The 23,405-nt window shown below is 42.4% G+C and overlaps 1 protein-coding gene across 1 annotated transcript in view; it reads left to right on the top strand.

The window, feature by feature from the left end:
- The window catches only part of LOC131448877 (testican-2-like), a 40,510-nt gene extending 18,296 nt beyond the window's left edge, over positions 1–22,214 (top strand). Inside the window, exons 2-10 of the mRNA XM_058621665.1 lie at positions 3,512–3,557; positions 9,470–9,584; positions 13,135–13,243; positions 13,755–13,869; positions 14,613–14,732; positions 14,855–15,073; positions 18,394–18,456; positions 19,787–19,924; positions 20,681–22,214. Coding sequence (XP_058477648.1) covers positions 3,512–3,557; positions 9,470–9,584; positions 13,135–13,243; positions 13,755–13,869; positions 14,613–14,732; positions 14,855–15,073; positions 18,394–18,456; positions 19,787–19,924; positions 20,681–20,832 — 1,077 coding nt within the window. The 3' untranslated portion in view covers positions 20,833–22,214. The remainder of the gene's footprint in view (positions 1–3,511; positions 3,558–9,469; positions 9,585–13,134; positions 13,244–13,754; positions 13,870–14,612; positions 14,733–14,854; positions 15,074–18,393; positions 18,457–19,786; positions 19,925–20,680) is intronic.
- Positions 22,215–23,405: the final 1,191 nt, after the last annotated feature.

A 23,405-nucleotide genomic window follows, 5' to 3' on the forward strand; every position in this document is an offset into this window, starting at 1 on the left:
GTGAGTGACATTGGGGTTGAGTGGTTCAGGGTTATCGGCGGTATTTATGTCGCAGGCAGACAGGGTTTGGTCGAGGTGAGATAGACGTTAAGTCAGAGGAGCGTAGTCGGGCTCGTGGCCAAATGCTGTCAGCCTAATACCAGCGAGCGGCCCGGGAGGAGCAGTCACAGCATCTGGATAGTCAAGCTCCATTAGCCTCTCGGCTCTGTTTTACACCGGCTGCATTACAGCCTTGTTGACAAATGGCAGGAGAGGTGCCGTGTGATATGAATCACATAACTCAGGGGACCTCCACCATGAATATCATACCCCCTCGCTCCCTGATCTTTCCCCCTCCCTGCATCCCCCGCCTCCCCTCTTGTCTGGGCTTGCTGTGAAGCCTGGCTGGGATTCAGCGGGACAGCATTAGTTCTCAACCTTGGTGAAGGACTAAATGCAGCCTCAGCCTGGTGTCCTTGCTGTCACATTGCTGCAGGGAGAAGATAAGCACTCCAGCCTCTAGGACATGCTGCAGGGCTCACTTTGGTCCCTGCAGCACTGTGAGCTGAGTAATTGCAGGAACACAGTGAATAATCATTTTAGTAATTGTTCCAGCTGGTGTGTGACATGCTTAGACTTATAACTTTGATGACGGGGAATCCTTGTTGGGATTTTATGATACAAAATGTTACACAAAAAAAATAAAGACTGCGTACATAATTTAAGGGTTTGGCAAATGACTTTGACCTCCTAGGGTCCGTGTGAATTTTGTCATTCAGTTTGTGACTGAGCCAACAAAGAAGACAGTAACCATGGAAACTTGCTTTAGCTTATGTGAGGAAGTCCAGTGGAAGTCACGTGTGTACAATTCGGCACAAAGAATATAAGTGCACACAAATGAGATGGATTTCTTGGCGTGAGATCACAGCTACTGCAATGGATTGTGAGATATACAAGTGTTCATATGGAATAAAGGAACTATATGGGCATGTACACGTGGAAATATGGAGTGGCTAAGTCTGAAATGCCATTTAAGGATGTAGATAAGTCAACTCTGCAAATATCCGGTCATATGAAGCCACCTGAACATTTTCACTGCTGCAGAAACAAATGTGCCTCTAAAAGATGTTGTCTCTTGCCTTGCCTCAGCCTTTTAAAGCCTCCAGACGTGTCCTTGTGTGGCCTGTAAATAGTTTATCGTGTTATATTAAGTTTCGTCACAGCACTGTTAAGTAGACAGGTACGTCTGCGTGTGCGTGCAGGTGTGTGTGTGTGTGTGTGTGTGTGTCAAAGAATTAGGTTTATTTACTGGGTGGAGTTGCTGGAATAAACCATGCAGTGCTATATTTCTCTCAAACACACCGGAGCATTGAATGATGGCGCGCACAGGGAGTGGCTGACTGTGCTGGGTATTGATGTGTAATGCCCTTGGTCAGAAGCCAAGACGGCGAAATGGAATGAACGGAAAGTAGTCATTCCCCCCCTTAACTGAAGGTTGTATTTTACGGGAGCTATATCTGTCTGTGTTGTCAATGCTGCGCTTAGTAAATGTGTGCTGTATGTCTGCTGCTGCTGCTGCTGCTGCACCGATAAAAAAAACATCAAAATCACATCTGCCTGTTGACTTCAAAGATTCCCAACAATCTGCCTGCTTTTTTTTTATTTTTATTTTTTTTCTGTTTTCCAAGCCTGATGCAGAATGTCATGGCTTATCCACAGCTCACGAGCTGGTGGGAGGCTGGTGTTTGGCACCTGCTTGCAAACAGAGACAGAGAACGAGCCCTCAATGATTGAACCCCCCCCGCCAGCTCACAGAAATGGCAGCTGATCTTCCTGGCTTAATAGGTGCTCATAATGCTCTGCAAATGTCTTGTGCTGTCCCCCGAGAGCAGCGAGATGAAGACACGTATCTGCAATCAGCGTGTATTAAGGCGGCTGATGGATTCACGGCGGTGATAAACTAAACCGAACCACTGTTTGCATGCTGAACGGAATGAAAACTTCACGTTTGTTTGATTCTCTAACAATGTCTCTCTCTTTCTCTCTTTCTCTCCACCCGCCCCCCGCATCCTCCCGCCACTCCTGCCACAGGAAGTCGAGGTTTGTGTCTCTTTTGTTGTTTACAAAGCAATGTCTCTGTCTCCTTTTTTTGACATCCCGCTCAGTCACCTGACTGATGACTAGAAAATAAATAAAAGCATCCATCATAATAATAAAAGAATGTGGTATGTTTTTTTTCTTTTCTTTGTAAACCCTCAAATATCAATTAAATTTGGGAAAAACCAAGTGTAAACACAACACGAGTATCCCTTCAACGCCTCTTCAGTTTGACTCGAGAGCTTAGTCTTCATTACCCTGGAGCAGAATAAGACCAGAGCTAAACTGAACAGACCTGATCCTCGGGGTGCTCTCTGGGCCTCGCGCCCGCAGCAGTAACAGCTTTATAGTTGATCCTCTCGGTCTTGACAGAGAGAAATGGGTCAAAATGGATACAGCAGGGGGACACTGAATTTTTATTATCGTTCCAGCACAGCACTGCCGGGGACCCGATCTAAAAGCCGGGGGTTAGTTTGCAAATATTCCCCCTGCAACTGTGTGGAAGCCACGATATAGTCCAAGTTATTTTATGGGCGACATTAAAGGTTTCGGCGTCTCGCTGCGGTCGCTTACTTAATGCGAGAACGTGCATTAAACAGCAACAACAACCACAGTGGTGATAAAAATAAAAGGAACATCATAATTATGTGTTTACCATATGTCAGAGCAAGAGCTTCAAAGTGTTTGATAAGACGCGTTTCTTTGGTCACGTCTGACAGGTCAGGTTTCACCTTGGTAACCGTCTCGTAACTTGTTTTTCAAGGCTCTTTTACTTTGTGACATATTCTTTTTCTTTATTTTCTTTATTTTTTCAGAGCTTTTTTTTATTATTCGCTGATTAGCTAGTGTGATAATTATGCCTGAAAGCTCCACAATATGGATAGAAGGGAAATAAACATATAAGGGCAGCAGATGCAAATAAAAAGACACAGCAGTAGAAGTGAGGCACAAGCAGGCAAATGTGCAGGATTTGACTGGATCATGTATGTAACGTAGCGCTAAAGATTTTATTAGTATAATTGAGTGTAATTAGCAAACGAGCTAATGATATAGTGAGGGGTAATGAGTGTGTCTGCACAGTCACATGTATCTTTATTATTTACTTAATCATAAGACTGAAATGAAGACATGTAAATGAATCCAGATATATATAAATGCATAATAATACTGCATATAAAGGGAGTTTTAAAGGTTTTTGATCATTTGAATGTCGCCCACTCACTGTCATCGGGAACCGCTAAAACATTTAGACTGTGATTTGTGGAGAGCGGCGACGTTTCTGTGAAACTTGGCCTGTGTGTGTGTGTGTGTGTGTGTGTGTGTGTGTGTCTCTTAATGACTGGAGGATCATTAAGGGTGCGAGCGCGCTGACTTTCTTTGCTGTCGCCGAGCATGAATTATTAAATGTATTAATGCAAATATATTTCTTTTCCAGGATGACTACATCAAGAACACGCAGGAGAACACGGGCTCTGATGAAAGTAAGTCATAAAAAATATATTTCATCCAATTAGGAGTGAGACATTTGTGCGGACGTTGTGGATTCATTTGAATTATTTTTTTAAACTTTTTTTTGCTACAGAGCCTGTTTGCAAAGACTTTCAATATTTAAATGACTTTACTTAAAGGTCCAGTGTGTAACATTTATGAGGACTTATTGGCATAAATTGAATAAGCGACTCATAGTTCGTGTTTGTAGAAGTTTATAACTGCTTTGGAATAAATAGAGGCTGCCATTTTGGGGGTTGTGTTTTGGGAGTGTGTGTGTCACATTTTCAAGTGGAAGAATTCTCTCCTGTATTTGAAGGCCACCACAGTTCTGTGACTCTCTTGGTAAAAGGAGTCTGAGTGGAGGAGTCCTCCATTTCTTACACTCTCCAGTCTCAGCGATCCCAGATCGTTTATATTTCATCTTTTCTTTTCTTTCCCCTCCACACAATCAGAGTAGATGGCTTTTCTACCTTGATAGCTTCCAAACACTGCAATTACATGGTGCTAATTATTAAAGTCACTTGTTCTTTCCGATGTTGGGGCCTGACGGCTTTTGTTTAGCTCGGGTCGAAGGAGTCAGAGCACAGAACAGAGTTATGATTGAGGGAAGGAGAGGCTGAATCTCTGGTCATATCCATTAGTTTGAAAACGCCTGCTATAATTGCCTTTGTTGCTGAGGGCTCCACGTACAACTCCCACCTGGCTCCATTTACCTCTGTGGGTGTCTGTTACTAGTCAACAACTTGAAAAGGAAACCTCACTTTGAGCAAATCAGCTGTCGGGGAGAATGGAGCTCGTGTGAACATACGGAACTGCTCTATTCTTTCACGTCTATTTTTGTAATTAAGAAAATCAAAATCAACTTAATTTGAGCAGCAGAGGCCACTGCCATAACCCAACAATTGTGATGAGGTCTGAGCCTGATTAATTACTTTTCATGCAACAGCACCTATTACTCACCAGACCTCTGACTGTGTCGTCTCACTCACTGAGCTGGAATGTGGAGGAACAGTGTATATTCCTCATGATCATGACTTCCTGAAGTGAAAGCTGCTGTCGCTGTTGTAAACGGCAACTCTCCCCTTTCTTAAAGGGTTAGGGTTGGAGATCCTGGACAAACAGTTAGAGCAGGCGACCAGCCCCTTTCTTCAGACCTCCGAAGCTATGCCTCAAGCACGGAACACGGAAAATAATCTCCCTTTCCACTAGAAATGCATTAAATAGGATGAACAGGAAACTCAGAAACCTGTTATGTGGTGTGTTGCCGTGACTCATCCGTGCTGCAGGCGTTTCAAAATGGCTCCATTGTGTGTCTTAACAGTGCTTGCTTCACCGGAGCAATCGCGCTGATCTTAACATGCACCGGCGGGGCCATAAGCGCTGCTTTCCTTTTTAACTAACCTGCTGATTAAAATAGTCAAACACTAACCCTCCTACGATGGGGTTATGAAGTGAAGTGTGTATCCTTGCACGGGTTATAAAGACACTATGTGGTAGCCAATTTAGCAGGCCCTTGGGGTAACCAGCGTGTTCCTACTGCGAGGTGAGTGTGAGGAGGCGGTGGTTAGCACCCCACCCACACTGCCTCACGCAAAAATCATTGAAGACTTGCCTCAAAGGAGCAGCTCCAGACATTTTCCCACTCATTTGGTCTTACAACAGCAGGAATAAAGAATGTAATCTAAATGAAAACACCTCGCTGGGTGTGTTAGTGTGGGCGATGTTCGTTTGAATACCATGGATTTCATCCCCATTCCGGCTCCCACTGGGACTAATTCTGCAGACCCAATTGATCGAGGTCCTGCAGAATGCAAATTCAACCTGACAGCAGAGACTCCGGCAAAGAGTGGAAGCTTCACACACATGCGGGACTTTCGTTTTAGGAGAGATGACTGGGTTTGAGGGGCATTTCAAAACAATTTTCAATGTACAGTGTGTAGGATTTAGCAACATCTGTTGGCGAAATCTGAATATCCCCTCACCCTATCCCTCTCAAGCATGTAGGAGAACCTGTGAGGGCTCAATCTGTAATAATGAAAACAACAATTCATATATATTGAGTCAATTGTACAATTAAAATAATCATTATATTACTTTATATCACATTCCTTCCACACGAGTTAATGGTCTCAATTGCTAGTTTCAGGTCTTCTTCAATAGAATACGATGTCTTGTAAATTGTGTCCCCATTTAGAGGAGACTTGACGATAAAGTACGAGTGAACTCCAGTGATTGACTCCTGTGAGGCCTCTGAACTTGCAATTCTGTAGATTTCAAAAACCGTCAGTGGAAAAATGGAAGGCTGCTTTAACTGAGCAGCCACAGGATATAAAGAAGTCCTCTAAGATGACAGAAATTGCAAATCCAGTTGAAACTAATAAACGTAAAACTGTCAGATTGGCCCGTCTCTCTCATGCTTTTACAATCCATCAGCGCCGACGACTATTTTCAGTTTCAGATGGGTGCTTCTCTTTCGTGGCAGCTCATTAGCAGGTTCCTTACAGATTTTCTTTTTTTGTCGTGCAGAACCGCTAAAGTATTTAAAAAGTACTTATGAAGCGCCTGCTCCGACAACCTGAATGTGAAACAAGTGGCCGATGAAAGGGTTTGAATGATGACGCCGTCTGACTGCATGGCGTCCTGCTCAACAGTGGAGTCGGAGCCGAGAACAGACAACAGGGAGATGTGAGGAAGTCTTATTTGCAGATAATAATCTCTGAGAGAGTGGACACAGGCTCAGCGCACGCACGTCACCTTTGGAGTCCGATCACAGCAGGATCAATGTAGCATGATGCAATGAATTGGCAAGAGAGCAAAAGACACACTCTTTAATGCAAATTATATCTGTGTTTACATTTTATTTTTGGTATGTAGGAGTCATATAGGGGATGTGTTTGGTTTCATGCTGTTGCTTGGAGGCAGAGTTCTCATATATATATATATATATATATATATATATATATATATATATATATACATATATATATATATATATATATATATATATATACTGAGCAGGGGAGTGGAGAGAAAGTCACACATTACCTCCTGAAACTATAATGAAAACACGATTGCAGGTTTCTATGGAAACTCGCATAGTGAGTTTGATTGAAAATTTCTCTTACACTAAACCTGATGACACATCAACACAGAAGGTAAAGTTGTTTCATTTATGATAAATTGCTGTTTTAACTCTCTGTCATTTGTCATTTTAAGTAAAAAAAAAAAAAGTGAAGTCAACTTAAATACTATGTTTAAATTAGGTCTCTCGGAGTTGTCAAAGTGACTATGCCAGTCAGATACTGTAAGAGACAGAGATAGTAGCTGAAGATGGAGAGAGGTGAGGGATTGTTGGGCGGAAGGTTTCATTTTAAAAAGCCGAGCGACGGAAACCATCGATCAAACAAAAGTTTTCTGCAATAGGACAACGACCCAGGTGTCACGGCACAATTTATTGACAATGACTGGAAGTTGCGATCCTTTGCCTCAACCGTCAGAAATAGATTTTACATATAGATGTTGCCAGTTCTCTTAACATCACACTGAGTCAACAAACAAAATAATTATTCCAGCCACTGTACACGACCTGCTGAGCATCAAGTTGGAGCTTGCAGGTGAGAATAGTGAAGCGTCAACCATATTAAGTTTGGGTGAGATGACAATATGCCAAGAAAGCATTTGCCTTTTGCAAAATTACACAAATTGTGTTCACTGATTACAATATTTTGGCAATCGATCAAGCCTAAAGAAGTTCTGTGTTTGCTTTTAATCTGAACATTTGTTTTCCTATTTGTCATAAATCACCACAACTGCTAATAAATCTAACAAACGTGTATCCGTCAAATGACAGCAGTCATTTTAACCCTCCTGATTTTGAATTTGGCAAACACCACCGTGCTTGGCCGGTCAGTTATCTTGCACATTGTGTTTTAATGCAGGTCTGGATTCAGATTCCCGTTTTAAAGATGTTCAACCATAAAAATAAGCGGACGGTTGAGTGTGTTTTAGCGTTTCCTGTTTCGATTTGATTCTTTCTGTTCAGCGGCTTCAGTGCACGGCTCACAGCACAGCACAGCCCGCCTGCGGCTGTTGTTCTGTGAGTGGACGGCAGGTACAGCGGCTGCTCGCTGGTCAAAGACACTCTAATAAAGATACACACATGAAAGTGGGAAGAGTTTCCAGTATATTACACTACTTAAAAACAAAACAAAGCATAACGTTTTGTCTCCTACCCTACATTAAAGTTTATGGTCCCTGACTGGAACCTGTTCCAGAATAAGCCTGAGGAAAACCTGAGAGATGAACTAACGTCATCCATGGAGGCATTACTTCATTTGTCGTAAAGAAACAGTCTAAAAATATGTATGGTGAAAGTCATTTTGGGAAGTTTTGTACAGTACGTCTACATCTTTATGGATACTTTGAAGGAGAGACAAATGAGACTCCAAACTGGGCTGTAGATGCGTGAAACACTTACTATAGCTGCTTTGTCGGGTACACCTGTTCGTTAACTCAAATATCAAATTAAGCAAACCCCCCTGGGAGCAGCTCAATGCATTTAGGAACGCCGACATGGTCAAGGTGACCTGCTGAAATTCAAACTGAGCTGAGAACGAGGAAGAAAGGTTATTCAATTGACTCTGAACACTGTTGTTGGTCTGAGTATTTTAGAAACTGCAGATCGACGGGGATTTCAGAGGTTTACAGAGAATGGTCCGAAAAAGAGGAACTATCTTATGAGTGGGAGACAAGGCCTTCTTGGTCATGCTGGTCAGAAGAGAAAGACCAGATAAGGTGAGAGAGGCAACAGTAACTCAGTGCAACCTTGAAGCAGATGAGACCACATCTTACCAAGAGGCTGGTCAGTGAAGATCCTTAAAGACCATATTATACAATTCAGGCTTTCAGTCTTTTGGTTATGAACAAACCACAAGCATAAAGCCTCCTACCAGTGTTTTGGATTCCCTTAGAGTTGCCTTGTCATCCACTGATTCCATAAAAGTCCACTGTTGCCTCACACCTCCCCACTGTAGCATCAAAGTATCACCTCGTCGCCAGATTTCCTGGGATCTATCTGGCTGACAGCCACCTCGTCTGCTGACTACAAAGCAGCTGCTCAGAGCTGACTCAGGATTTCACAGCTTCAATTTCTCTCACTGACTGCGCGCTCGTCACTCACTCACTCACTCACTCACTCTTATATTTATCGGAGCTTGTGAGTTCTTGAGGAGGCCTCTCCTGTGAGGAGGGGAATGCAGCAGCATCCCCAGCATCCCGTAGCATCCATTTCTGGGCAGCACTGACCACAGGCTCAGGTAAGGTGAAGGACAAGGTGCTATTTCCATCACAGTCAGTCCATCAGTGGGATAGGAGGAGGATGGCATTGAGCCAGTCAACTCTCCAAAGAGATATAGAGAGTCGAAGTGAAGGGAGGGCGGGAGAGAGCAAGCAAGCGAGGGGAGAAATGGAATGTGGGACAAAGATGGAGTGTGTGTTCGTGTGAGAGAGAGAGAAAAGGGGAGCTGGGGAGAGATAGCGATAAGTTGACATGGGGGGAAGTGAGATGTGACAAGCCAAGAGGAAGAGATGCTCAATCAGGGCTGTCAGGTTTTTCTCACAATCAAAGACAACACACAGAACTATTGACAATGTTGCCTCGCTAATGATAGTGAGGCGTCCATGTTTTCGGCAACGCTGACAATTAAATCAATGCACTCATTTGTGCACAGGACCAGCATATGTCTCAGTGTGCATTCCATGACATCTATAGCATACGTCTTTGGAAAAGACAGTCGTGCTTTGTGTGTTTTCCCCCTGAAAGCAGGAAAATAACAATACAGAAGCAAAGCAAAACACCTCGGCTGTGATTGACACGTCTGGATTTTCACTCGTCTTGTTGCAGCCATGGACACCACCAAGGACCCGTGCCAGAATGTGAAGTGCAGCCGTCATAAGGTGTGCGTCGCTCAGGGCTACCAGAGGGCCATGTGTGTCAATCGCAAGAAACTTGAGCACAGGTGGGTAAAGACTTATTTTGCATTTGCAAGGTGTGTATATGTCCGTCCATCCATCCATCCATCCGTCTTCTACCGCTTTATCCTCCACATGAGGGTCACGGCAGCTGCTGGTGCCAATCCCAGCTGACATAGGGCGAAATGCGGGGTTCACCCTGGACAGGGCGCCAGTCCATCTCAGGGCCACATAGTAACAAACAAACATCCACTCTCACACTGACACCTATGGTCTGTGTGAAGAAACCAGAGAACCCAGAGAAAACCCATGCACACATGGGGAGAACATGCAAACTCCATGCAAAAAGGCCGTTGTTTCCAACCAGCTTCTGAACCTACCATCTCTCTGCATGCATCAGTGTCACAATATTGTCAAAACAATTACATACTATGCAGCAATTTAGCTGATTTACTTTAACGTGATATTAGTGGAGTGTCTCTGGTGTGGACAGGGTGGATGTTCCAGTGGTATTGGTGTCGACAGCCATTAACTGTGTGCCAGTTGAAAGCCTTTGAGTATCTGGATGGAGAGCTATTGATTCAACCGAGCAGACAGAGTGTCATGAGTCAGGTCGAAGTCATCTTAACTGCAACACTCTCAGAGCGCTGACGAACTGTGGACGGAAGGTGGTGAAAGTGAACAAAGGGCCACAGGGAAGTGACAAGCAAAGTAAAAAAAACAAAAACTTAAGCTTTTAGCACCTCTTTTTTATAGCACTGTAATAATTGAATACTTTGGCCTGGTCACATATGAATTATTTATCTCAGTTTCATGGTCTGAATTTCATCAAGTGAGCAGTTCTGAACTTTTTAACGCACTTTACGTTAACTTTAAGTTTTTAAATAAAGTTTCTGAAACATACAGAGGGGAAATCACACCACATCAGTTTTATACCTATGGCTTTCAGAGTTAAATATTTGCTCTAAAGGTATTCAAATTCCATGACACCATTAATCATAGCAATAATTACTCAATGCTGACTAAACTAAACTTAAAATGAGGTGCTTTTAAATTCAACTCTTTGCTGCCACTTGTAATTTATATGTGGCAACACCTGCTGCTATTAGACACATGGTGATGAGGTGCCAGTTTAACACTTTAACATATCTTATGATTCATGTATTCATCACTAATACATGACTCATCATGAACTGATGAACAAGATTATTCCTGATATATATTCCTGCAGCTCAGGATCAATAATGAACGAAGCCGCTTTCAGTTCAATTATTTAGAACGACGTGGATTCGCAGTACAACTCATACATACTGTATATGTAGATAAAATGGAATTATTGCAGATTATTAAGACCACTGCGGTGGTTCATGGATGCTGTGAAGGGAGGCGCTGTAAAGAAGATTACATACATGTATTTAAGTGTGTTCCAAACTTATTTAGTTAGTCTTTTACCATCTTGCCCTATATTTTCAAATGTGTACGTGTCTGTCCACAAGTTGTGTATTTAAAGGTTCAGTGTGTAAAGATTCGTGACATCTAGTGGTGGTGAGTGGAGCGGACTCCACTCACCACTCCCTTTTCCCAAGCAGGGCACTACGGTGGCCTCCACAGACCAGAAAGGGTGAATCAGAACACTCCTCCACAACTATCTTTTCTTATTCAGTGGTTTATGTGTCAGGATTATGTGGGCGGAGCCAATCCTCATTGTTTTCAACTCAGGGCTTGTTCAAACTGAGGTTTAGCTTCGTTCACATGAGCCTCATAATGTTACACGTGTTTTTTAGACATTCTTGAAACCCTTGGAAGTTAGTCATATAACGCAAACATAGCTTAGTAACTTAGCAAAGAGAAAAACCTGCATTTTATGAGCTGTCACTTAGTAACAGTGTTTTCAATTATGGACAATACAGAATATAATAGAACGCGTATTAAGCTCTTTCACATTTCCATACAGCGGTTTATGTGCTCTTGCGTTCACTAAGACTCTACCCGACTGCGGGAAACCTCGCTGAAAAGTATTTATCCTTCACTCTGCCCATTAATTCCACTTTGACAGAAAAATAAATGAGCAGTCTGAAAAGAACTAATGGAGTGAGTTATTAGTACCTGTGAAGTCTATCATCAGCGACAGCCTTATATCTTTTTTCAATAAAGGGCTTCATTTATTGAGTCACTCCAGAGATGAGAGAGACTCTGTCAAATAATGGGTAATAAGGCACACTACACCATGCCAGCATCATTAAGTAGCAGCTCGGGAGTGTGCGTCGCACACACAGTCTAATGCCTGTATTGACACTGTGGGAAGGCATGGAGGAATGTGATGAAGCAGCGCATTCAAATATTAACAAGGAGATTATGACAATCTGGTTTAGTTGTACTGATGTTTGTAGTTTACAGGAGAGCGATACAAATGACTTGCAATGAAAACATCTTGTTAGACGAGATTTGTGTCTGCAGCTGTTTCCAGCCTCAGCGAGCCGCTGGAAATTTAAGGACCCCATTTGCGCAAATTACACGACATATTTCCTCACTTAAATCTTCTTTTGATTTTTATTAAGCGCGGCTTTTTAGATTCCTGCCCCTGAGACTGTTGCTGCTGCAACATGAATCGAATACACTCGTGTGCTTCAAGCAGCCAAAGGCTTTTCCAAAACAAAAACGAAATGAATACATTTATTTAGGCGTTTTCTCCAAAACAGCAGCATCCTATTTTGTTGTTTTGAAGAAATGAGACATGAACGACGAGGTGAGTTTCTCCGTCTGCAGCAGAGGACGGACGCACGCGGCAGTGAGTGGACGTTTATTTGGCCACTGTGGACGACAAGACGGTTATCTGGATAATCAACAGACTGACATGTCTGTCAATAGTTTACACCGGCGCTGCTGTCTCCCAGTGAAAACTGTTAAATCAATTAAATCAAAACTAACTTTTGGAAAACTATATTTACAGACGTGTTTATTTATATGCATTTTCCTTGTCAAATAAACCGATCATTAAATGGAAAATACGAACAGGATATTTTCGTATTTTTGTTGTGGCGTGGCACAGCAACAAAACACCTCTGGAGACAGAAATCTCGAAATAAAGCAATTTAATCTAATAATACTGAATGTACTTATTCTGAATTCTGGGATGTAGTGGGATGATTATTATGCTATGTCAGTATCATTCTTTATCAACAATCTATGCTGCTGTTCCTGCTGCTTCTATGAATGACATCGTAGTTCTATAAAGATGTCATCACTGAAGCTTTTCTGTCCCCCATTTTTCCTTTCACCCCAACCTGTCTAGGCACATGGCCGCACATCTTTGAGTTGAGTTTTTTTTCTCTCCATGATGCCTCAGTGTTCGCTCATTGTGTGGATTTTTTGGTTTCTCTGCTCTCTATCATGTGGTCTATGTACAGTTGAATTGAGATAATGTATTTTGTGACTGAGTTGAATTTGGTGGGACAGCGGGAGCAAATAGGGGGGCATTTAGAAAGGATAATGTGTAGAACCTGGACCATCACAAGAAGTAGTAGGGTTTTTTGTGTGTGTGTAATGTGGATGAACTGACATTTTAATTCTCCACTCCCCCCCCAATTTTGTGTGCAGAGTCAAGCAGTCAGGACATGTGGCAGCCCACGACAGTGGCTGTAAGCCTTGTCCTGTGGCAGCATCCTCACCCGTATGTGGCTCCGATGGACACAACTACGCCTCTGAGGTACAACAAAAATAATGAAATAAATCCGCACCTGTGCGTCGGTTTGAAAGCACTCACACCTAAAAGCTTGGATTATTTTGTATTTTTTGTTGCTTATTACCTGCTGGCACTGTAAAACCTTGAAAAGAAAAAGGGAAAGTAAATGGAAAGAGGCTGTGTCATCGCTTGAAATAATGACAGGAGTGTGTCGACATGCACGCGGGCACAGCGGGGCAGCGCGCTCTGTCACTGCTCCCGAAAGGACAAGTGCGTGATTAATGTCTGACGTTTTGAGCAACATAACACCAGCCTGTGCTCGGACACTTTATTGATTTATATATAGTTTTTAATTTTGACCTTGTGTGAGAAGACGGCGGGAAATGACAGCTCATACTTGCTGCCTTTCTTTAAGTGCGGAGTCTCATTTGAATGAGGCATTTCTTTTCCCTGCAGTCACCCCTATAAATATTTTAACTGCATCCATACCTCCTCTTCTCTCTCTCTGTGTGTGTGTGTGTGTGTGTGTGTACAGTGTAAGCTGGAGCAGCAGGCCTGCCTCACAGGCAAAGACTTGAACATCATGTGTAGCGGTTTTTGTCCCTGTGCCACCGCCTCCGTTTCCCTCACAAATACTGACACCAAACGTGGTAAGTGCACTTTCGTCACCTTCCTCCATCTTATAATCATATTGGGGTTGGGATTCACGCCTCCCTGCCTGCGACGCTGTCACCACTTTTCATGAGTCAGTGGTTTTAAAAAGGGAAAGCGATGATGCACCGGTGGCCTGCTCTCTGTAGGCCAGGACTCTAATTCACTGACACAACTATTCAACCCACTGCTTGATGTTTGGGATCAATACTCACCAATTTTAGAGATTACTGTTAGGCAAATATCCCCCATGTGGCTAAACTGCTCTTTCAATCATGTAGTAATTAATTATTTAGAGTGTACACTATCTATCATTGCAGCCAAACAGTATTGATTGTCTGGGCTCTCGGGCACGTGAAAATGCCAATTGATCAAAAGGATGAAATGTTACTCCTGTTTTTCATCCGCAGCCCTGGAATAAGTGCTTAGCCCGAGACGAAAAGTGGATCTGTATCGGACAACAGCAATTCGCTGCAGTGAAGTTAATGGCAAAGTAATGTTTTTCTTTAATTGGCAGATCATAAAATTATAAATCACGGCCTGAAAAATCCAACAGTTCACCTCAGCAGCTTTACTCTGTGGGGAAACTTTAGCCTTTTATCCTCTTCACTGTACAGTTAGAGCACTATAAAGCAATGCTGAGCCTCTGTCTGCCTTTTGGGAAAGTGAGGCAGTTTGTTGTGAAGTGTCTGCCAGAGTGCCATGGTTTTCAATGTTAGGATTCCCTTTCTTGGTCTATTAGAGAGCTGCACTGGCCAGGACCTGGCAGACCTGGGCGACCGCCTGAGAGACTGGTTCCAACTCCTTCATGGAAACGCGAAGCGGAATAACTCTGGCAAGCTCGGCGCTGGCACCGCTTCAGGTTGGAGACTCACAGAGCTGCTTTATTCACTGCTGTCCTCAAACAAACAAATCAATCGTCAAAGTAAGTAAACAGTGCAGTGCAAACACAAAGTAAAGTATTGAACCAATTGTTTCTGACAGTGCTGGACAGGAGTCTGGTTGCTAGCTGCAAGGATTCCATCGGCTGGATGTTCTCGAAGCTGGACACCAATAGTGATCTTTATCTGGACCAGGCTGAGCTGGCTGCTATTAACCTGGACAAGTATGAGATCTGCATCCGACCCTTCTTCAACTCCTGCGACAGCTACAAAGACGGGAAGGTCTCCACGGCAGAGTGGTGCCTCTGCTTCTGGAGAGAAAGTGAGTGAAGGGATCGAAGGCGGCAGATAATAGAGAGTCAAAGTCTCTTTTTAAGTTTAAGGTTTAAAGCGGTGAAGTAACAGCCAGCTGACATCACAGCGAGGGAGAAGGTTTGCACTGATGTGAATTGAAATTTTAATCTTTGATCCAACATCTCTCACCAATACTGAGTACCATAGCAAACTGCTTATCGCTATGAATTCATCGAAATATGGAGAAGGCATTTGATCTGACACAGTATTTCAGCCTTTGGAAAATCCTAAATTATGTATTATTTATTTCATATGTAGTAGCTCCACGGCCCACCAATGGGCCATAAACTGTTAGAACCACTGCTCTATTCCACTCCTCAAAGAAACAGTTTCTTATAAAACTTTGCTAAAACACTGACATACTTCTTTACCCAAGATTGAGTATGAGCCCCGCTCACCAAATAGAAAAACAGAAGAAGTCGCCAAGGATAGTCATCTGAGCCTCGACCTGGCGACCTCTGAGCCCCTCGAACCAGACGTGTCCGAGGGAGCTGTAGCATCGTTATCTTCTTCTTTGGTAGCAATGCGCCCTATTCCCTGCGCGTCCAGACTTGTACCGCCACCCGGTGGGGAAGTCGGATACTACAGGACCCTAGTATGTGCGCAGAAGTATATCAGGATTTTATTTACCCTCTTTAAAGCACAATGTGCTTATCCGTCACATCGTCTTATTTTAGACTTTAGCTTTCTCAACAAACTCATGCCTTAACACTACCATCCATCTGTTTTTCACAGTTTATTCAGATCCAGTAATGTTCCCAGCAGGAATAACAGGTTGTCTCTGCTGCTGAGGACAACCTGGGCTGGAGAGCTCTTTTATCTGCTGCCTGACTCACTTTTGTCCTGTTGAAAGTCCTTCCTGGCCTCCGCTGATCTCTACCCACAGCAGAGCTTTGTCTCTCCACCACACAAAACACGGCCCTTCCCCTGATTTAGGGTTCCTCTGGAGCGAGCTGAGCCCCTGACGACTCCTCCTCCTGCAGCTTCGCCATGCCCTTCATCGCTTGTTTGTTTGGTTGCCACTGCAACGGGGACAAACACATTTACAACTGTCTTTCACAATGGAGGCTCAGAGCAACACTCTGTGTGCGCTTTCGTGGGGTGTTGATACTGTTGACAGTTCCACTGTGGAACACGCAGCAGCTGCAGCTTTCTCATGTCTGTGGGCAAAAATCCAAGGTGATGGGGGACAGTGATCTCTCATCTGTCCTTCTCTCATTAACATGACATGTAAGAAATGCCTGGAGACAATTTCATTACATCTGGCACAAATATCCACTTAGAGTTGAAGGTGAATTCATTAAAAAATGTTTTAATTTATGCTAAAAGACGATGCTAAATTCCTTCAAAGCCTTCCATTCATTATACATAATTAATGTCTATGTATTTGTACACATCAAGTCAAGTCCCTTAGAGGTAGATTTGTTTTGCAGTTTTAAGACAGTTGCATCCTTCAAAAAAAAACAACCTATTACAAACTGCACAGACATGACAAAACATCATTTGTGAAATAAAAACGGAAACTAAAAAAGTAAAACGTTGTGAGATAAAAGTGTCCACCAAACAAGAATTAAAGCACAGAAAATAAATAAATAGATAGATAATGTGCAATATTGTTCAATTGTGCAATGGCTGTTGGGACAGGAGGCTACTTTTTTACATCGCTTCGTTTTTATAGCTCAGGATTGTAAACCACCGTCCAAAGAGAAGAAGCTGCAATTCACAGTGTAGAGGCTGCAATTCATCATTTAAAATGGAGTTTGTTAGCCTCTCTAAATGTCCTGAGTGCAGCACTGCTGTGTTAAGCTGAGGCTCACTGATCGGCCGACTCCACCACTTGATTATCTGATTAAGAGCGCTTCTGTTTCCAAGCCGTGCAATAAGACAAAAGGATAAAGACGGTTCAATAAAAGCACAGTGAAACAGAGTCAGCACGGTTTTGTCAATGCGGAATTATTAAAGCTTTCTTCGAAAGTAGAGTTGCTGGTGCCGCTTTTTGCACACAGTAAAATGATGTATCCATAGTAATATATATATATATATATATATATATATCATCATAATAATGTAATATACCTGCACCAGTCTGTACAAGAAACATGAAAGGCTGCAGAACGCTGCAGCCATCAGCTATGGATCAGAAAGCGAGAACCCAATTAGGCTCCAAGATGTTAGATACACACACACACACACACACACACATACTCAGGTTTGATCTGCCTGTGACTGACCTTCCTTAGCAGAAGATGTCAGGTGATAGAAACACCTAACGAAGCCGTGACCCTAACATCTACTGGAAGTGTGTGTAACGTTTGGTGGTGATCCCCCCGTCATCTGCTAATGGCTGGCAACCTACGGCTGGCAACCTACTTTATTTTTAAAATGGCACACAGTATCTTCACGTCTTACTTCTGTGGATGTTGAAAATACGAATGATAAATGTAAATTTAAACGTGGAAACATTGAATATCCTGATACGTTCATCTTCATCTTAGTGTTCCGTGTTCTTTTGAAAACAGAAAGAGGTACATAAGTGCATTTAATAGAGAAAATAACTGTAAAGTTCATGTAAATGACGATGTTTCTTTGAACATTTAAACTTACCGAGAGGAGGTTAGATGAAACCAGGACTGTCTGTTTCACGATTCTCTGTTTCATGTGAATGCAAAGATAATGTAGGCCTCCGTTTCATTAACACGACCAAAGTCACATGGTGACACCGAACAAAACACCCAGCTATTTTTTCCAACAACTTATGTAAAGTACAAAACGAGCAGACGTGTCTCTGCTGATATTTTCTCACAGAGAACCAGTGCACACTCTTCTATTCCGTGTGAGCACCACTCGCACCATTTGTACCAAAAAGCAGGGCAGTCACCTCATTTGCACACCGATTATCTAATTGATCAGGCATTTAACCTGCATACAGTGGGTCACTCTCACTCATCAAATGTTCATTATTAGCTGGCGCCGAGCCAATAATTGACCATGATATGATGCTAATTATTTGGATCCACAGTGAATGTGAAGTGACAATTGACAGTTACCATGTAACGTCTCGTGAGAGGCCTCTCTTTGTTCTGTAGGTTCAGCTCATATGTTTGTCCATCATCCACATAGTCTGTCAGCGAAGCTCTCGCCAATCGATCAGGGCTCTGACAGAATGACACACAAGTCTTTTTACTCGGATCAATACAAGCACAAAGTGTAATTATGAGGCACATTGACTGAGATCAAGTTTGGGGGTGGGTCTTCACTGTCATCACTGTTCTTGTGGGATTCTTGCAGAGCCGCCATGCCTCGCTGAGCTGGAGAGGATCCAGGTGCAGGAAGCAGCCAAGAAGAAGCCTGGTAAATATGTTCCTCCTGGCGCTTCTGCTACGTTCAAGAAGTATTTGACTCTTCGTTTTTTTTAAACACCAATTTTTATCAAGGCACTTCAGATCCTCTCAAAGCTACAACCTGCCTAAGACTTAGCCATAAATTGCACCATGTAGTCACCGACATTACCCTGAATTCACTTTGGCCCTGTGGGTGCACTCGTGTAACAAGGTGTCTGAAGAAGCAGGCGAGGAGCTGGAGCAGCCTCATTAAAGAGATCACAAGCTCATGGCTGGGATTAGGCCCCTAATCAGACTGGGGGTATGAGGTGTACAGGGATTAGGGGGCGCTGGCTTTGGGAAAGAGGAAGAATAAACCCCCTGTTTGGCTCTCTGAGACGCCCCACACTACAGTATCAACACACCAGCTCCACAAAGCTGCACAGCTGCCTTTTAGTCTTGAGCTCCGAACCCAGAGAAATGTGTTATCCCCACTCACTCGTCCTGCTTAGCCCTGACGAGGACTTTGCTTTCGGGGCTGATGAAACAGAGAAGCTCTGTCACCGAGGCGGACACTAAAATCTTTACATGCCACACTCACAGCTCAAGAAATGACAAACACAAACACAACATATTGGGTGAAATCACACCCATAGGCATTGACGTCACGCGATATTTGGCTGATGCCAATATTGACAGATCAGTGCAGCTGAATGCAGATTTATTTTGGGGCCAATTCAACAGTTTAATAATGATACATGGTCCACTTCACTCACGCCATTGTCAAAATCACCTCCACATGACTCTCTCTGTCTTTCTCAGTGTAGCAGTGTAAAGATTTCATGTTGCCTGGCAACATTAGCTAAGCTGCGCACAGGAAGTGATTGGATTTATGTCAAGACACAGAGACAACGGCGGCCTTGTGCGAGTAAAGCGAGACGGCTGCAAACAGGTCAGAGTCCAACTGAAAACACAAAGACGTCCCCGTGAAAATTAAACCGACCGCTCAGAAAACCCAGTCATTCGGCAGCTTAAGCACTTTTTGCCCCTGCTGTCCCTTATATAGTGTTTTTTTTTTTTTTTTAAATAATGCATACATTACAGTTTTCTGGGAACAAAAATGTGCAGTAAGTAATAATAAGCTGATTACATGGCAATATACATGCCTGTGTGAAGCCAACAGATGACGCTCTCCCTGCCAAAAAGCTGCTTCTCCATCCTGACCGATGGTCTTATTACTGCTTCACTAAGACTTGCTGGCATTTCATTTCATCAGCATAAAGCAGCGACTGTACTGCATGTTGCCGCCGACGCTATAAATATTTAACATGCGTGTGTGTTTGAATGTGCGTCTTTCGCAGGCATGTACATTCCCAGCTGCGACGAGGACGGCTACTACAAGAAAGTGCAGTGCGACCAGAGTCGAGCAGAGTGCTGGTGCGTCGACCAGCACGGTGGAGAGATGATGGGCACCAGAATCCATGGCAACCCTGACTGTGGTAAGAGAGAAAAAACAGTGACCATTCTCCTCAGTCTGTCCACTACGACAGAAAACTTATGTTTTATGTCTTAGTTTCAGTGCACTCATCGGCCTTATTCTTCCATCTTTTACATTAAAGACACGTTATAGAAAATTCTGACATGTTCTTTCGGCATTTACACGTTTTTAGACTTTAAAGTTTTAAAGATTTTTAGGACTCAGTTACTTATGAATCTTCATGGTCCATTATATTATAAACATCAGTCTTCTATCAAATATTGTGGAGTGAAATGAAAAAATGCAATCAATTCTGTACAATGTTAATCACTGCCTTAGGAAACAATGGCACCTACTTAAATCTCGGCTTGTATTCCTGCTTTTCTATATTGTTTATTTCCCTTCACAACATTTTAAAATATCATCATGATTTTTGAGTGTCTGTATACTGCACTGTACATTCTTTTGGGTGTGGTTTTCACATAAGGCCCTATAGGTTTCTGCTGCATCCTCACTTGTACTATTTTTTCAATTTCCTTGTTCTTTTCTCTTGTATTTGTGTATTTAAAAATTTAAAAAGACAAAAAAAAAACTCTTAGCAGCTTAAGATGGGAAGTATAACACAACAACCTTAGCTATCAGCATCACAAACAAAGCCCAAAACTCAAATAATTAGTTTACACTTGTATAGAAAAGGTAAAACCAACAGAAGTTTGACTTTCTTTGTCCAATCAGCTATTAAGTCAATAACCTGAACCTCAATTGAACCTGTCTGCAGATGAAGTGGCTGGATACTCTGGAGATTTCGGGAGCGGGGTGGGATGGGAGGACGAAGAGGAAAAGGAGGCAGAGGACAACGGCGAGGAGGAGGAGGAGGAGGAGGAGGAGGAAGAGGAGGGCGAGGCAGACGACGGCGGATACATCTGGTAAAACTGTCTGACCCCGCGCAGAGAGCCGAGTCACTGCTGCTGGCCTGAAAGATCGAAAACAGGGACTGCAGAGGCATGGGTTTATGTATCGTCCTGGTGGGATATGTGGTACCAGGTCCGCTGATGAGATCATGACCAGTTTTTTGTCGTAGATAGGTGTAAATGCTTAATTCTCTCCTCTGGTTTTTTTTGTTTGTTTTTTTTCCAGCAACAGAGCTTTTTTTTGTTTGTTTTTGTTTGCTGTCCTGAGAAGCAGGACCCACTGACGACTGCACCATAGGTAGCTAAAGTCCATCAGAATTCCTATCTTGTCCGACCACCATCTATGCATATAGAGATTACCAGTAATTTTGTATCGTGTGAACAACTGCTTGAGTACTAGAGCTGCCGTCCCATTGGAATGACATTTTGGGAGAGATGCTCGTTTGATCAACACCGCTCTCGTGGTTAAATATGAAACTATAGAGGCAGGAAACAGTAGCTTAGCATGAAGACTGTAAATGGGGACATATGCCTCCTCTTTTTTTAAAATGACTCTGCTTTTCCTGTGGATTTTTAAGATTAAAAACAACAACCTGTGTGTTGAAAAACACCTCAAATTATAACTTGAATATGAAGTAAGTCTGTCATGAAGAAAAAAGAAAATGAATACAAATAAGATTATCTACGTGCAAATAGATAAATAAGTACAATGTGCAGACATTTATTCTGCCACATAAATAAACCCTTTATTGCTGATTTAAGCTAATTGAGGTAATGATTACAGCAAGCGACAGCAGTCCTCATCTCCTCCTATTGGCAACAAGACGAATGAGCCAGTCTCACAAAATGTCAAACCGTTCCTTTAAACAGTTCTGTGCAACGTGTTATGAATTTCTAAATTGTGTATTCTGTACATACATCCAGTGTAAATTATCCGTGAAAGTAAGCTAAGAAGAGTTCAGGTTATTATGGTTTCAAGCCACCTTTGTGCTGAAGGTGCACCACAGCTCATAGCGGTCTTTTCTTACTTGTACATGCTTAAATGGACACGCACACACAATTATATACAGGACCTATATTTCTGCCCACTCTGAGATCACGTCAAAGAATGTGGCACAGGTTTGTTTTTATTCTGAGTTTGCAACTTGGGGGAAAAAAAATGTGTGTTTAAAAATATGTGCATTACTTGAAGTTCTGTGTGTACACTGGGATTCACACTGTCTTTTTTTTTTTTTCCCCCGATAAGAATATCGTTGCCATGTCTTCATTCATGCTATTGATAGGCCAGACATCTGGTTGTTTTTAGTATTGCATGTTAGTATATACGTATACATATACATATGTATATGTATGAATGTACTTCTAGGCTGAGCACTTTACTAATAAAGGCACTGGAGGCAAGCTGGGTGTTGATTTTAATCTGTCTAAACTATTCCTGGGTTTAGATTTGTCATCCAGGGAGAATTAGGGTTGCGTTTTTTTGGGTGGCGACTGGGCCACAATTCCTGTCTGTAGAGAAAGAAACACTGAGTTTTTGTGTTCTCACTGAGGTCAGGACATCTGTGTATCACCAACTGCACTGTTTTTGCACCATAGCACATCTGTTTTTAGCTCACAACCAGATCAAATTTAACTTGTGGGCGAAACACTGGATTTGGAGTGTGAATGAAAGCCGGATGAGTAAATATGGATATTTTGGAGCACAGAACTATTGTACTTCCTCATGACCTTTAGGTTCCACACCTGTCACAGCTTTGTTACACACAATTACATCTGATTGTGTTAAATTAGGCTTGAACAAAAAACAATGGCATTGTCATCATGTATCACCAGAGCTGACACTGGAATTGAAAAAAAAACAAAAGCAGGGTAAAAGTTCCAGAATTTTCTCTTAAGACTTGGATAGATGTTGGTTTTATTTTGGTGCTGAGCTGCCACCCCATGATAAAAGGATAAATTACAGCAAGTTGGCTGCCAGCTGTCACAAAAAAAAACCCATCATAATGATACAGACAGCACTGTAAAAAGGATTTATGGGTGAATAATCCTGGAATGAATGGATACTTATCTGTTAAAAGTGAGGAGTTCTATGGAAATATGTAAAGCAAATCAAGGATAAAGAGCAGTCATACTGTCAATATCCACTTCATTGTAAATACACAGAGAGGTTTACGGTTCTTCTGTATACTGAATAAATATTAACTTATTTGATCAAATTGAAAATGCAATTACAAAGTAAAAACATGACCCCAAAACTAGAATATAGTAGTTATCGAGCCATATGATATATATCCCAGTAGAGTATTTGTCAAGTAAAACTCTAATGGAGAAAATAGCAATGATATTATGTTTAAACAATATAGTTTTCATTGTCTGAGTAAAAGGAGGGGGAGAGAGCCAAGTAGCCAAATGACTGCTGCCAACTAGTGGTTGGAGGGCACCAACGTCAGAAAACTACTGTCAAGAATATTGCCATAGTACCACGCCATGAAATATCACAGTATTTTTGTGTAGTTAAAATGTTTGCAGTAAAGCAAATGTATAGACTAGCAGTGACAGAAGATAACAGCATTATAAAGGCATCAGCAACAG

The sequence above is a fragment of the Solea solea genome, chromosome 21 (genome assembly GCF_958295425.1).
Source record: "Solea solea chromosome 21, fSolSol10.1, whole genome shotgun sequence".
Taxonomy (NCBI): domain Eukaryota; kingdom Metazoa; phylum Chordata; class Actinopteri; order Pleuronectiformes; family Soleidae; genus Solea; species Solea solea.